This window comes from Leptopilina heterotoma, unplaced genomic scaffold, assembly GCF_015476425.1.
Source record: "Leptopilina heterotoma isolate Lh14 unplaced genomic scaffold, ASM1547642v1 Lhet_80, whole genome shotgun sequence".
Taxonomy (NCBI): domain Eukaryota; kingdom Metazoa; phylum Arthropoda; class Insecta; order Hymenoptera; family Figitidae; genus Leptopilina; species Leptopilina heterotoma.
Window position 1 is genome coordinate 1679138 of NW_025111181.1, and position 16523 is coordinate 1695660.

General features: G+C 26.4%; 1 protein-coding gene across 2 annotated transcripts in view; it reads left to right on the plus strand.

Moving 5' to 3' along the window:
* Positions 1-16523, plus strand: part of LOC122511087 — a 42596-nt gene that overhangs the window by 5397 nt on the left and 20676 nt on the right. For both annotated transcript variants that reach the window (XM_043626131.1, XM_043626132.1), the window contains exon 2: positions 16174-16398. In XM_043626131.1, the coding sequence (XP_043482066.1) occupies positions 16176-16398 (223 nt within the window). In that variant the 5' untranslated portion in view covers positions 16174-16175. The remainder of the gene's footprint in view (positions 1-16173; positions 16399-16523) is intronic.

Here is a 16523-nt window from a genome sequence, read left to right on the forward strand (position 1 = left end):
AACATTTAATTATTTTCAAAAAATTTGAATAAAATTCTTGAAAGAAATTCAATTATTTTCATAAATTTTAATAAAATTCATGAAAAAATTCCAATTGTTTTCAAAAGTATTTCGAAAGTTCTCTTCAAAATTTCAATTATTTTTATAAATAATAAAAATCTTCTCCAAAATTCAATTATTTTACAAAAATTTTAATACTATTCTTGGAAAAATTTCAATTATTTTCAAAAATAAATATTTTCCAAAAGAAAACAATTATTTAAAAAAATGATGATAAAATGGTACGCAACCATTAAATTATTTTCTTAAATATTAATAAAAATTCAATTATGTTCAAAAATTAAAAAAAAAATCTCTTCAAAATTTCAATTATCTTTATAAAAAATAAAATTCTTCTCAAAAATCCAATTATTTTCAAAAATAAAAATTTTCCAAAAAAAATCAATTATTTAAAGAAGATTTAACAAAATTCTACACAATAATTTAATTATTTTCATAAATAGGTAATACAATTTTCATAGGGATTCAATTATTTATGTACAAATTTTTTATATAAATTTCTTCATAAGAATTCAATTATTTCAGATTCGAAATTATAAAAGAAATAATTTCAATTGAAAACAATTTAGTTTCATTATTTTTTGGTATTTTTTAATCTTCAAAACATTAAATTAAAATTTAATTAATAATTTACTGAAATTCTACGCAAACATTTAATTATTTTCATAAAAATAATAAAAATTTTCCAAGGAATTCATTTCTTTTACAAATTTTTCACAAATTTCTTTACAATAATTTTATTATTCATCATTTTTAGAATCAGAATATTTTTTACAGCCAGAGGAAAAATTTAAATTTTAGCTAGAAATCAGGGGAAAAAAATTAAATTTTTGTGGCAATCCTGTAGTTGTATGTAGTATAGTAGGAGTATAGTAATATACATATGTAAACGAAAAATAAACTTTATTGCTTTACGTCGTCAAAAATATTACGCTGCTCCAAAACTGAAAAAAAAGAGAGAGAAATATTAAAATGTCTACATGCGGCATTTTCGTAATAAACGAGTGAAAGTCCGTCAATTTTATTCACGATGTGGCAAATTAGTACCGGAAAATGTTTCACCACAGTGCCATTAAGGCACATATATAGATAATATATACATAACGTATTTCAAAAAGTCACATATACTTTTCTGTAACATCGATCAATTTTTTCCCCGATATTATTGACAGTATTCAGATCGCAGAATTAACTTCTTCCTTTTTTTATTTTTCCCTCCTCATTAGTTCTGCATTCGAGAATCTTGTCATTATTATTATTATTATAATTATTAAAAAATAACTAAAAAAAATACAAAGTTAACATATCCATTTCCTTCCCAGGCATTTTTTTAGGGAATTATCGTCTTTTCCAATCGATTTCAAGCCATTTGTAGCTCGTATGCAGCACTAGTTCTCAGAAGTGTTAAAAATACCAGGAACGCAGCGTGAGCGCAGGAGTGGGGATAATGAGAGCGAGTGAGAAGTACGTAGACTTCTCACTCGCTCTCATTACCCCCACTCCTGCGCCTGCGCACTCTCATCCCCACCACGCTCGAAGAGCCGATTAATATAACTATATAAAAGACCTGGTCATTTTTTTCTACTCTCAATTTCTTTCTCAAGAACGTAGGTTCTTGAGGAAAAAATTATTATTATTATTTTATTATTATATTATTATTAATTATTGTTGAGGAAGAAAAAAAATACTCGAGCAAGAAATTATTTAGGAGTAGTATTAATAATAATAATTAATATTAATTAGGAAATAATGGAGTAGTAGTTCCAAAAGAACGAGAATTTCGTTGAAAAAAAGTACATGGGAAGCAAATTTTAATGTTTTGTATTTTTTTTTTTACAAAATGTGTATGCGTGTCATTTGATTGGTATGCGATTAATGTTGGCGAAAGATTATTTGAGAGGGAGTAGTATTTTAAAGAGAGAGAGAGAAAGAGAAGCACAGAAGCGAGCATTGAACTAACAGAAACTTTTGTTTTGCCAATTATGTATGTATAGTAGAGAGAAATATTGAAATCGCGGGGGAAAGGAGCGGCTGTTTGAGGACTTGGAGATTTTAAGTTCACAATTTACATGCATGACTGGTTACATGATTATCCCTATTTTCAAGTCGTGTTTTCCCTATTTAAAAAACAGTAGCACCAAAACAAGAAACGACATTAGTTTATCTGATAGGCTTGTGTATTGGTTATAATGTACACACACATTCAAGTGCTCGTGTATTTTATGACACATTTACCTACATTCCATTGAATATTTCCCGTCTCACTCTCTCTTTGTCTCCTATCCTTTTGTCTCCCCCGCTCATCTTAGAATGCTTGTGCAACATCGATAGATTCCCACGCCATATACTCAAGAGAGTCCTTTAAAATGCATTTCGTTTCTTTGTAATGGATACAAATATTACATGGATTTTGCATGAGGCCTCTCTCTCTTCTTCTTCTTCTTTTCTTCTTCTTCTTTTTCTTCTTCTTCCTTTTTGTCTTCTTGTTTTCTACTAATTTTTCATTACCAAACATTTTTTTTTGTTGAAAAATACAATTACCACAGAAAGAAAAATTAACTTTCGAGGGGAATCGAACTCTGGACCTACGACTTTAGAGTCCTGTACACTAACCACTGGACCATGACACATTCGAACTTGGTTTGTTTATATTTGTTTTTCTCGCTTCTAATTTGCTCTATAAATCCGTTAGTCAACATTTGTAGTAGCTATTGCTATATATTTGTTGAAAATTGTAAAAGAAAATTAAAAAAGGAAATAAAAAAAGAAAATAAGAAAAGAAAACAAAAAAAGAAAGAAAACAAAATTTTTTTTAATATAATAAAAACAGTAAAAACTGAAAGTACCAGTAAACAGGAAATAATTCCCCCCTTGAAATTCTTTTTAATAACAAAAATAATAGAATAGAAAGAAAAAACTTCAAACCAAAAAAAATGCAATTAATATATGATGAGAATCTTATTGCAATATACATGAAATTTAGTCACGATTGCAATTTACAGAAATCAGATTTTAATGATGATGATGAAAAATAAGAATTGAAATTAACAATAACTCCTACAATATATTTATTCGCCAAAACACATGACCGGTTTACTGAGGAGGCGTGACATGAACGATTAGATTGGAATGTAGTGAGGTGTAGAATGAGCAAGGTTAAAAAAGATGAAGGCATGGAGGCTATAAAGGCGCACACATCGTTGGACGCTCCCTCTAAGTGACCTTGTTTTAACTTTATTCTGGTAAAGAGACTTTTCACGAAGAGTTTTGTTACACAATTTTCTAAATGAGAAAAGAGGATAATTCACTGTATAATCAACTGACAAGTAACATTTTTCCAAAGAAAGAGGGAAAATTTCTATCTAACTTGACTTTTTGTTATCTTTTCCAGTGAAAAAGAAATAGATGAAATTTTACTATTTGTGATGCGCTCCCTCGCGCTCCTAAGAAAGGAACAAATAGGTTATGTTTACAATTCTTGGAATAAAAATTCAGAAAGGGAATTAATTTCTATTATTAATTATCGGTGTTCAAGTCTTTATTATGTCGGAAATATTCAATAAAAACTATTTTTAAATTTAAATAATAGAAAAGGAAGTTTGAATCAAGATAAATTTATCATAAACATAACCTACAATTCGTTTGCTTTTTTCGTACTTTTCCTGAGAGCGCGTCACACTTAAAAACTTAAAAATACTGTCGTGAATTTCTGTCAATTTTTATTATTTTTATTATTTCCGAATAAGCTTAGTATCATTAATAAATTGTAAAAAATTGATGAATAAATAAAATAAATAAATAAAAATAATAAAATAAAAAATATAAGAAATAGTCTTTTATTTCTTATATTATTTAGTTTCTTTAACTAAATTAATAAAAAAAATAGAATAGGTACATTTTAGTAAAAGGAAATTATAAATTAAAAAAATTAATTAATAAGTTGGTTGTTAGCTGGTTGGTTAGGGTCTTTGGATTGCGACCGTCAAACCAGGGTTCAATTCCCGGTCCCATCGAATTTTTTTCCGAAATTAATTAATAAAAAAAAGTAGAATACATTTTAGTGAAAGTAAATAATAAATTAAAACAAATTACAAACAAAATAATAGTTAAAAAAAATTGTGAATAACAAAATAATAGATAAAAAAATTATTTAAATGTTCTCCGAACGGAGGAAGCTTCACTTATTAAAAATCAGTAAAATAAAAAATCTTTTTTGAAAATTGCGTTTGTTTTTAGTTTTATCATGATGGGAGGAATTTTTCCGCGCAGGTTCTTACAGATATACGAAAGCAAATCTTTCGAGCGTTATATGCCACTTAGGAATTAAGTGCTTTTGTGTCGAAGTGAAAGTAGTAGGTTCGGTTTGATACAATCATATATGTAAGTGTGTAAGTTAATTCTGTTAAAAACTGGAAAGATTTTAATTTATGTGTGAATCATTGTAATTACAATATTGTTTAGACAATTAAGATCATTAAAAATCTGATACAATTTTAATTCATTATTTATTTTTATTCGCAATTCAACTATAAATTATAGTAATAAATACTTAACTTGTATGTACCAGAAGTTTAATAGAAATTCTTCATGGAAGCAGTGAAAATAAAAAATTATTATAATATTTATGTTAATTTTAATTAAAATTTTTATTTAAAATTATCATTTATTTGAAAAAGTCTTTAAAATTGTTAATTTAAATAAAAAAAATAAATATTGTTATATATAGACAAAAAAAAATCTTCATCTGTAACAGCGATAAGTTTCTCTAAAATAGCGAAAGTATTAATTGAAACAACTAAAAATTTCTCTAATATGAAAATTTTTTCGCCTATAGTAAAATTTATTTATTTCTGTAAATGTCCGAAATTGTTACTCTAACTTATCAAAAAAAAAAAAATTATGTAACGAAATACAAAGGAATAATCACAATAATAGAAGAAATTGAAACAAAAAATATATTCTCCATTCGTTCCTGGTTGACATTCATGTAGCTTATTACCGCTTCTAAAATTTGGGACAACATACTTTCTTTTCAATAATAATGCCTACTCAGATACAAAATAAAGACTATAGAATATCTTCAAATACTATACAAAGCAAAGCTTTGTTCTTGTCGTTAACTCTTTAGAATGTTAAATACCAAGTCCTTGAGAATTTTTTTTTCATTCTCCGTTATTATAATATACGTATATATATTGAATACGGCGATAAATATTTTACAACGAAAAAAAAGAGTCAAATATAATTTTGTTTTTCAATTTTTTTGCAATTACTTTTTTTATTTTGTTTATTTTGTTTTTTTTAATCTAAAAAAATGTTATATGTGACTTGTCAAAAATAGCAGGTCATTTTGCACTCGAAGGATATAATTTAATTTTAACTGTTCTAATTAATCTCTTTTATATCCCACAAACACTGGAGGTCTTATATTAGCGTTAATTAAATTAACCTGAATTATAACTCTTATTGTGATAATGAGGATAAATTATAAAAAATGTAGGTTTGTTGTACTTTAATAAAAAAAAAAATATTTTTAATTTCACTCGCATTTTTTTTTAAATCTACATAATTCGGTAGTATTTCAAAGCAATTCTACAGTATTTCTCGGTGTTTACTGATTTTACAGTATTTCCTAGTATTTTTAAGAATTTTTCAGTGTTTTATATTATTTTTCAGTATTTTACACTATTTTACAGTAAGTTCTAACTTTTCCACTGAATTTTGCAGTATATCCTAATATTTTACAGTATATCCTAGGACTTTTCAATATATCCTAGTATTTTTTAGTATATCCTAGTATTTTCCAGTATATGTTAGTATTTTTTATTATATCCTACTATTATTTCCTAGTATTCGAAAGTATTTTCCTCTATTTCAAAGTATTTCTCAGTATTTTCACTATTATACTGTATTTTTTTTAAGTTACTGGTATTTCAAAGAATTTTCTTGTATTTCACAGAATTTACTAGAATTTGTCAGTATTCTACAGTACCTATTTTATTATTTTTTTAAGGAATTTCCTTGCATTACAAAGTATTTTCCAGTCGATGTCAGTTTTTTGAACTATTTCATAGTATTTCGAAAATTTTCATTGTATTTTGTAGTATTTCTTAATATTTTACAGTATATCCTAGTATTTTATAGTATATTTTCTAGTAATATTTCCTAGTATTTCAAAGTATTTTTTTGTACTTCAAATTTCACAATATTTACCAGTATTTTTCTTAACTTCCTGGTATTTCAGAGTATTTTCTAATTTTTCTAAGTATTTGTCAGTATTTTCTAGTACTTCACAGTATATCCCTAGTATTCTCCAGTAATTCCCAGTAATATTTCCTGGTATTTCAAAGTATTTTTTGGTACTGTACAATATTTTTTTTTGTATTTTTCTAGTATTTCAAAATATTTTCTAGCATCTTCCAGACTATTTCAGTATTTTGCACTATTTCCTAGTATTTCAAACTATTTCACTATATTTTACAATATATCCTAGTATTCTACAGTATTTAATTCAGAATTATTTTCTAGTATTTTAGTATTTTCAGTATTTATCAGAATTATTTTCTAGTATTTCAAAACTTCTTTTAGTATTTCAAATCTCACAACATTTCCCAGTATTTCACAGTAATTCCTAGTACTTCATAGTATTTTTTAGTATTATACAGTATTTTCTAGTACTTCACGATATAATTTACTGTATTTACAGTATTTCTCAGTATTTCACAGTAATTCCTAGTACTTCATAGTATTTTTAGTATTATACAGTATTTCCTAGTACTGCACGGTATATTTTACTGTATTTACAGTATTTCACAGTAATTCCTAGTACTTCATAGTATTTTTTAGTACTATACAGTATTTTCTGTTACTTCACGATATATTTTACTGTATTTACAGTATTTTCCAGTATTTCACAGTAACCCTAGTAGAAATTTGTCATAGTATCTTTAAGGGCACTGGACAGTTCCACTGGAAAATTTCGAGGCACTTTACAGTTAAACTGGCTAAAAACTATAAAGTGATGTCACGCTAATTTCTTCAAGTTATTGTCCAGTCAAATTTTACAGTTTCTGATCATCAGTCCTGTAGAAAAACTATACAAAATAATTCACTTGGAAATGTCAAAACTTTCTTTATATTGACGTTACGTATTAAACACGTACAAATTTGAAAATATAACGTTAAATTTTTTTGTCAACAAATTAAATAAATTAAAATTTTACGAAACTATATTTTTACTGTTGGTGTATCTATTGTTCCGTATAATAAATGATTTATAATAAATTATCTGTAAAATTATTTTTAAATAACTACATAATTAAAAAAAAATATAAAAATTACTGATTCTTGAACACATGTCATTTTTTTACATTAAACAACATTCACTTTTTCCTTTAATTAAGCACAACACTGAAATAAATATTATTATTTTATCACACTACAAACTTATAAGTAAACCCTAATATGAAGAATTAATTCAGTTCAAACGAAAAATATCTAGCGGTTTCGGGGAGCGAACTCGGGTCACACTGGGACGAAATACCTAAACGCACGCTTTACGCATCACGGCCGTTCTAGTCGATGGACGATTCCGGAAAAATAAGAACCATACTCTACCGGCAGGTAAAGCAGTTCCCTTTTTCATCTTTTCTAGCTCAACTGGCGAATTACTGGACAGCTACTGCATAACACTCTAAAGTTGAACTTATTGATTATTACTGTATAGAAGTTCTGTCTGTCCAGTTATTCTCATGGTACTGTCTAGGCGTTCCGTGAAATTATGTTTCAAAGTTTGTCGTGGCGTTAGCGCTACCGTCAGTCCAGCAACTGAACAGTGTTGTGTAGACATTTTCCATAAATACATCAGAGTATACACTGAAAGAAATAATTCGCGGGTGTAACTAGAATTATGTCTATTTTTTCCGTAAGGAATTAGTAATAAATTGTTACTGTCTACTGTCATTAATTATAGACAGTTCTGTTATTCAGATCGGAGAGCTATACATATGTCAACGTCAATTCATCAATGTAAAACATAACCTCACTTTATTGGACCAATTCTAACTTTTTGTATGTAACAGGTTTGTTAAATTAATATTTATACATATAATAAGAGTATATAATCTTGAAAAGAAATTGTCTTCTGAATTTAAAAAATTAGTTATTTTAATTAACTCAATTAATTGAAGCGAATTTTAAAAAAATTTTTTTTTTCTAAAGGAATTTTCATTAAAAATAAATTTTGATTGAAAAGAAATTTTTATTATTAAATCAAAATTTTAATATTAAATAATTTAAAAAATTTGTTATTTAGTTGTCAACAGTAAAATAAAAGAACAAAATTAAAATTATAAAAACTATAAACTGTAAAACCAAAAGATTTATTTTATAGAAAATATTTCGAAAATGTCAATACACAACTGTTTAGTTACTGAAACTGGCGGTAGCGCTAACGCCACGACAAACTTTGGAACATCATTTCTCGGAACGCCTCGACAGTGCCATGAAAATAACTGTACAGGACTTCTATGCAGTAATAATCAAGTTCAACTTTATATTTTCTTTAACAGTGTTATGCAGTAGCTGTCTAGTAATTCGCCAGTTAAGCTAGATTAAACTTCCATGACTAAAACTGTACAGTAACTTGAATAAATCTAGTCATGCCACGACAAATTTCTACTAGGGAATTCCTAGTACTTCATAGTATTTTTAGTATTATACAGTATTTTCTAGTACTTCGCGGTATATTTTACAGTATTTTAAAGTTTTTTTACAGTATTTTACAGTAATTCCTAGTACTTTATAGTATTTTTGAATTGTAGAGTATTTCCTAGTACTGCACGGTATATTTTACAGTATTTCAAAGTATTTCACAGTAATTCCTAGTACTTTATAGTATTTTTGAATTGTAGAGTATTTCCTAGTACTGCACGGTATATTTTACAGTATTTCAAAGTATTTCAAAGTATTTCCCAGAATTCAACTGTACTTCACAGTATTTTACATATTTTACAGCATTGAAAAAATTAACTCTATAAAATTTGTATCAATTTATCGAATTTATTATTCATAGTATAATTAGTTATCAAACCTAATTAATTCATAAAGGGAGAAATTTTCCAGGAAGGAAAAGAAAAGCTGATAGCACAATATTATAGAACTTTACAGTAATTCTCATTATCTTCAGCACCGTTTAAAAATATTGTCTATATGTATATAAAATCAGTGTCAATGTTTGAAATTTATTACTCGTGGCATAATTAGTTATGAGACCTAATTAATTCTTGATGGGGAAAAATATCTGTAAAGGAATTAAAAAAAAAGAATTTTGATAGCCATATATAAGAGGAATTCAGGTTGTGTTGCTTGTGATGATATTATAATATAGGTCATGAAGCACGTCTCGATATTGAATGAATTGGCATTTGTATATTGAGAGATGCCTTGGGGTCAACGTGGGCTAGAGCGTCAAACCAGTTTTGCCTCATAATGTGACGTTACTGTTATTATATGTATACACTGGGCAAAATTAACCTACATGTGTCATTCGGTCCTACCTCTATACATTCTACAATCTTTCATGCCTCTCTCTCTCTCTCTCCTTTTTTCTCTTTCCTCTCTCTTTTATCTCACATCATTCAAGAAAATTTTCGTAAATATCTAAATTTGCATTCATTCGAAAAAATTCACACCTCGATTTATTTTTTCTTTCTTAAAAAGAATATTTCACTAAACTATTTAGCCAAAATTGAAGAATTAATCATTAATAAAAATGAAAAAAACAATTATTGTATTTTGTTATGATACCTGTATAGCTATCGGCGGTACCTGTTCGCCAGAGAAAGAGAGAGAGAGAGAAAAAGAGATCATTACACTTTTACAATTTTCTTGTATATACACGAAGATAATATATAATTTCCTACTATATAATCGAAATGCATGTACAATATATATTTACATTTAAAATCATTTGCTTAGCTTACATTTTTTATTTTCATTCTTCCACTCCCACAAATATTGGCAATTATACTTATATACATGTGCAGTAAAGACGTAAATAGTGTTTTTATTTTTAAAGTTCAAAATGACTGAACCAACGTAGCAAACGAAGTGAAAAAGAAATTCTTTCTCATTATTATATTAGATTTTTTCTTTTCATTTGACAAAAGGAACAAGAGTACCTATTCTTTAAAATTTCGGAAAATTTTTTTGCCGATTCAAATAGTCATTAAAATTCTACAATTCTATCAGGATGATTTTAACAAAGAAGACATTAATTAACGCCTGTGCCTTTGGTTCACAATTAAATGATGTACCGGATAATTAAGTCATTATAAATATAAAGAGAAATTGTCATTTACATCTGTATAACTGACTATAATTTGTGGAAAAAAATTTGTGCGACTTGATGATCAATTAAAAACGAAACTAAATTAAATGTGAATTCAATTGTTTTCTTTACTTTTTAAATAAGATTGAAAGAAAGACTGGACTAATTTAGAAGTATTAAATTAGTAACAAAATTTGAAATTTAGAAAAAAAAGTATTAAATATGTAGCAAACTATTAAAAATATACCACAAAATATCAAATTATTACCAAAGAATATCAAATTGATATGAAAGTATTAAATTGATACGAATAAAAAATCAAATTTATACAAGTTTGAAATTGGTATCAAACATTTTTATTTATTCTAAAAAGTTTCACAGATTCCACAAAAAGTATTGAATTCACAACAAATTCATAAATTAAGAACACGAAATATCAAATTGTTAACAAAAAGTTTAAAATTAGGATCAAAATTTCAAATTGGTATCAAAAAATACTAAAGTGGTACCAAAAGTAACAAATTGGCTCAAAAAAGTATCAAAATGCTACCAAAGTCTCCAAATGTTACCAAAAATTTTTAAATTGATACCAAAGTTCCAAATTGGAACTAAAAGTATTAAATTGATACAAAGGTTTCAATGTAGTTACAAAAAATTTCAAATTATTTCCAAAAAATATAAAACTGGTACCAAATTATTAAATTGGTAACAAGAACTATCAAATTGGTGCCAAAAGTATAAATTTAGAACCAAAAAATATCGATTTCATACCAAAGTCTCAAATAAATAACAAAATTTATCAAATTCTCCCCAAAAAGTTTGAAACTTGTACCAAAGTACCAAAAATAATCAAATAATCAAATAATCAACAAAATTTTAAGCTAGTGCCAAAAGTATCAAATCTGTACTAAAACTATAAAAAGAAGCATCAAATTGGTACCAAGGTCTCAATTTTATATCGAAAAAATGTCGAATTGTTACCAAAAGTTTGAAACTGCTACCAAGGTCTCAATTTTATACCAAAAAATGTCAAATTGGTACCAAAAAGTTTTAATTTGTATACGAAGTATCAAATTTATTTCAATAAATTTAAAACTGGTACCAAATGCAAAAAATCAGTATTAAAACTATAAAACAAATGTATCAAATTGTTATCAAGGTTTCAATTTTATGACAAGAAAATCTCAAATTGATGACAAATAATACGAAATTTGTACCAAAGTTTCAAATTGTTTCCAAAAATTTTTAAATTAATACCAGAGTATTAAATACTTTTCTGATAGTTTTTAGGATCAATTTAATACAAAGGTACCAATTTGATATTTTTTAATACCAATTTGATACTTTGGTACAAATTTGATATTTTTTTATACCAATTTGATACTTTGGTACCAATTTGATAATATTTGATACCAATTTGATACTTTGGTACCAATTTGATATTTTTTGTATACCAATTTGATATTTGGTACCAATTTGATACTTTGGTATCAATTTGATATTTAGTACCAATTTGATACTTTGGTACCAGTTTCATAATTTGGTACCAGTTTTATATTTTTTTGGATATATTTTGAATTTTTTTGGTATTAAATTGAAACCTTTGTATCTATTTAATACTTTTAGTTCCAATTTGAAACTCGGGTATAAATTAAAAAAAATTCGGTAACAATTAGAGACTTATTTGGTAGCACTTTGAAACTTTTTTGAGCCAATTTGTTACATTTGGTATCACCTTAGTATTTTTGATACTAATTTGAAACTTTGATACTAATTTCAAATTATTTGACAAAAATTTTACTTCTTTTTGTACAAAATTGAGTTTTTGGTATCAATTTGATACTTGTAGTATTAATTAATACTACCAAGTATGAAATTGATGCCATGGATTCAATATTATACAAAAATAGTAAAATTATTATTTTTGTTATTAATTAATACAAAAAGTATCAAATTGTTATCATGGATTCAATTTTGTACAAAAAAAGGAAAATTTTAGACAAATAATTTGAAATTGGTACCAAAGTAACAAATTTTAAAATTGTTACAAAAAAGTAATGATTAGAAATAAAATAAATAAACAGTATAACTAAAAATAAAACAATTAAAAGAAAGATAATTCCAATGCGTCGAATATTACCCGATATTACCAAAAATTAAATTAGCCAAAGCATATTTCTTGATAGTTAGAGCATAAGAAAAACCGTTACTTCGCGGCATAAAATCTAATTATACAACGATCCGTTGTGCATTCCAATATAATGCCTTAACCAGTGATCTCGTGAATATAGACGTTAATAATAATACCGGTAATAAAACAACGAGAGAACGAAATATAAAAACAGCATTCTTCACGAGAACTATGAAAGAAAAAATAAAATAAGGACCTTTATTTTTAAATCATTAACTTCCTTTTTCTTTGCAAATAGACATTATCTTACAATATTTTAATACAATAAATTAGAACTTAACTTAGAAAGTTGCCTGAGTGCAACATATATCTTAGATAGTTTACACATTGAGATAGAAAGGTTTTTCAGGCGCACAGTGGCTAGAGAGAGAGAGAGAATTAAAAAAAGTCAATGACGTATAATTTAATAATAGAGGGGAATTAAAATGAGGATCCCCCCTCCCATCTTTGTGTTTATTTGACATTTACCCGCGCCTTGTTCGCGAAATGCGCGAGAAAGGAAAGCAAGTCTGTATATGCATATAAACTTCCTTCATTCCGTGCGTGCGATAATAAAACATCCATCTAACAAGGATCAAGTCCACACGCTTAATTATCATGAGATGAATGAATTCCAAGCTAAGGAAAGTGTCAGGAATCGTAAATGTCAGGAAGTAACAACATGTGCGCTTGTAGAAATGCTTTATGTCCCACATGAAAATTTAAATATGCTCACGTTCACTTTATTATTATATTACCTACTTTACATACTTAATAAATTTTTCTCTTTTTTTTAATTTTATTTATTATTTAAATCACAACTCTTAATCACATGGAAAATAAAAGACAAAGTAAAAATAAAATTTGCTTAGGCAAATTTTATTTTTACTTTTTAGATCAAATTTTTATTTCTTGGTCACAAATTAAAGGGGAATTATTGCTCCTTAAAATGTGACAATTGAGAATTTTTTAAATATATTTTTGATAGCCAGCGTTCCCACCCGCCCGTATCAGAAAAACGAAAATTGGGAAAAAAAATCGAAAAAAAATTCATAACTTGAATAATTTTTGACCAATTTTTTGTTTCTTGGTCGCAAATTTAAGAGGGATTAATGCTTCTTATTATTGGACCAATAAGAATTGTTTAAAAAAATTTTTGATACCCAGCGTCCTCACCCGCCCGTATCAGAAAAATGAAAATTAGAAAAAAAATCGAAAAAAATTCATAACTTGAACCGAGCCGAGCCGTTTTTAGGAAAATTTTTCTACTTTTGGAACCAATTTGATGTTTTTTCAAAACAATTTGATACTTTGGTACCAATTTTATACCTGGTACCAATTTCAAACTTTATGGTTCTAAGTTAGTTGGTTCCAATTTTTATATTTTTCTTAATAATTTGGTACTTTTGCTACCAATTTATATTAATTTTTATAACAATTTTTTACTTTGGTACCAAATTCAATCTTCTTATTAACAATGTGATTTTTTGTATAAAATTGAGACTGTGGTATCTATTTGATACTTTTCGATCGTGTTTAAGATCAATTTGATATTTTGATACCAATTCCAATGTTTTTAGTCTTAATCTGATTTTTCTTGTTATTAATTTGAGACTTTGCCACCAATTTGATAGTTTTTAAGATCAATTTGATACTTTCGGTACCAATTTGATACTTAGGTACCAATTTCATACTTTTTAGGCTCAATTTGCTATTTCTTGTTAGTAATTTGAGATTTTGGTAGCAATGTGAAACTTTTGGTACAAATTTTATTTGCCTAGACAAATTTTATTTTTACTTTGTCTTTCATTTTTACCTCCTTATATTATATATATTTATATTTATGGATTTTTTGTTTTTGTTTCTTATTTTTGCCCTTTTTTTTGCTAGTATACGTAAAATGTAAATACCATAAAAAAAATTATTTCCTCTCATGTGTTGTAATATTTCAAGCGGAAATTGAATGATTTGTCCTCAGTCAAGGTAGAAAGTATAATTATAAAAATTAGCAGTTTATTAAGATCAATATAGTTTTTCTAATAAGAAAATTACAGACAAATTATTATTTGTTTTTTTCTAATCATCATTTGATTTATGCTATTAAGTATCATGCAGTTCCTCATATTTTTCAACTTTCATTTCACTCATAATTTCAAATAGAGTTGAATGTAAAAATTTAAATCGATTAATATTTTAATAATATATATTTGTGTAAAAATAAATTTTAATATATAAGTGAGAGAGAGAGAGAGAGAGAGACAAAGAGAGAAACGAAAGAGGAATGAGAGAGATATATAATATGGAACAATGGTTATTTATTGTATGTACACAATCTTATAATATTCATTGATCTAGATTTTACACATGACTAATAAATATATAGGAAAGCAACTCTCTTTAAAGTTTCAAAAGAAATATATGAGAAAGGCAATAGAAAATGATTACAAGTGGGTTCTTTAAATGGCTATAAATTGCAAATACCAAAGTGAAATAAGTAGCAATTGTCGGATGAGGCGATACTTGAGTTATTCTCAATGAGCCACTTTAATGTTGAATAATAATTAGTATATTTATCCTTTATATTCTATTCCGAAGAGAAAAAATTTTTACTACTTTTTCAAGAATGTTGATTTTTATTATGCAGATGAGTTTCCTTGGAAATATTACGTTTCTAATATCTGAATACTTATATTTCAAAATGGTACCACAAGTTTCATATTGGTACCAAAAACTATCAAAAGTGTTAAATTGGTACCAAAGTCTCAAATTAATAACAGAAAATATCAAAATGAGACTAAAAAGTTTAAAACTGGTACAGAAGTATCAAATTGGTATGAAAAGCATCAAATCGATATTAAAAAATACCAAAAAGTTTAAAATTGGTACCAAAGTCTCAAATTAAAAGTAGGAAATATCAAATCAATAATAAAAAGATTGAAATTTCTATCAAGAATCTAATTGGTACCAAAAGGTTTAAAATTGGTACCAAAGTATCAAATTATTATAAAAATAGAAAATTGGTACATAAAGTATCAATCAATCTTAAAAAGTATCAAATTGGTACCAAAGTCTAGAATTAATAACAAAGAATATAAAATTATGACTAAAAATTTTGAAATTGGTACCAAAGTATCAAACTATTATAAAAAATAAGAAATTGATACAAAAAACTTTGAAATTGGTACCAAGTATCAAATTGGTACCAAAGAATCAAATTGCTACCAAAAAGTTTGAAATTGGTACCAAAAAGGTTAAAATTATTACCAAAGTCTCAAATTAAAAACAGGAAATATCAAATTAATAATAAGAAGTTTGAAATTTGTAGCAATTATCAAATTGGTACCGAAAAGTTTAAAATTGGTACCAAAGTATCAAAGTGGTACCGAAAAGTTTAAAATTGGTACCAAAGGATCAAATTGATACCAAAACTTTGAAACTTTTGGTACCAATTTTTGATTTATATATATGTTTTTAATTATTGAGCTATAATTATTTTTGAATAAATACATTATGTACAGTTCTGTTCATTTAATAAAAAAAATAATAACATAAGTAGTAATAATTATAGTACTTGAATTTATAATCAACAGAAAATATGATTTTTTTTTTGCAGAGATGAGAAGTGAGGTAGGAGAATGGTTGCCCACGTGCGTCGGTTCGCCAATTTGCATCCTACTTCTCTCTTGGTCACTACTCATATACCAGAACCAACCATCATCTGCAAAAAGAAGAATAGACATTCTGACAGTGGCAATTCTTTCAGAAAGTCTCGTTCATCAACTCGGATTATTACTGTACGCAATTCTCACACTAATTCGACCAGCAAATCATTTCGGAGGTAAAAATAAAAATTCAAAAAAGTATTTCAATTTTAAACAAATTTTTTTACCCCCTCCCCACAAAATAGATTATAATTAAATAATTATTACCTTGAAAGAAGAATTTTTTTTCGATTCATATTTA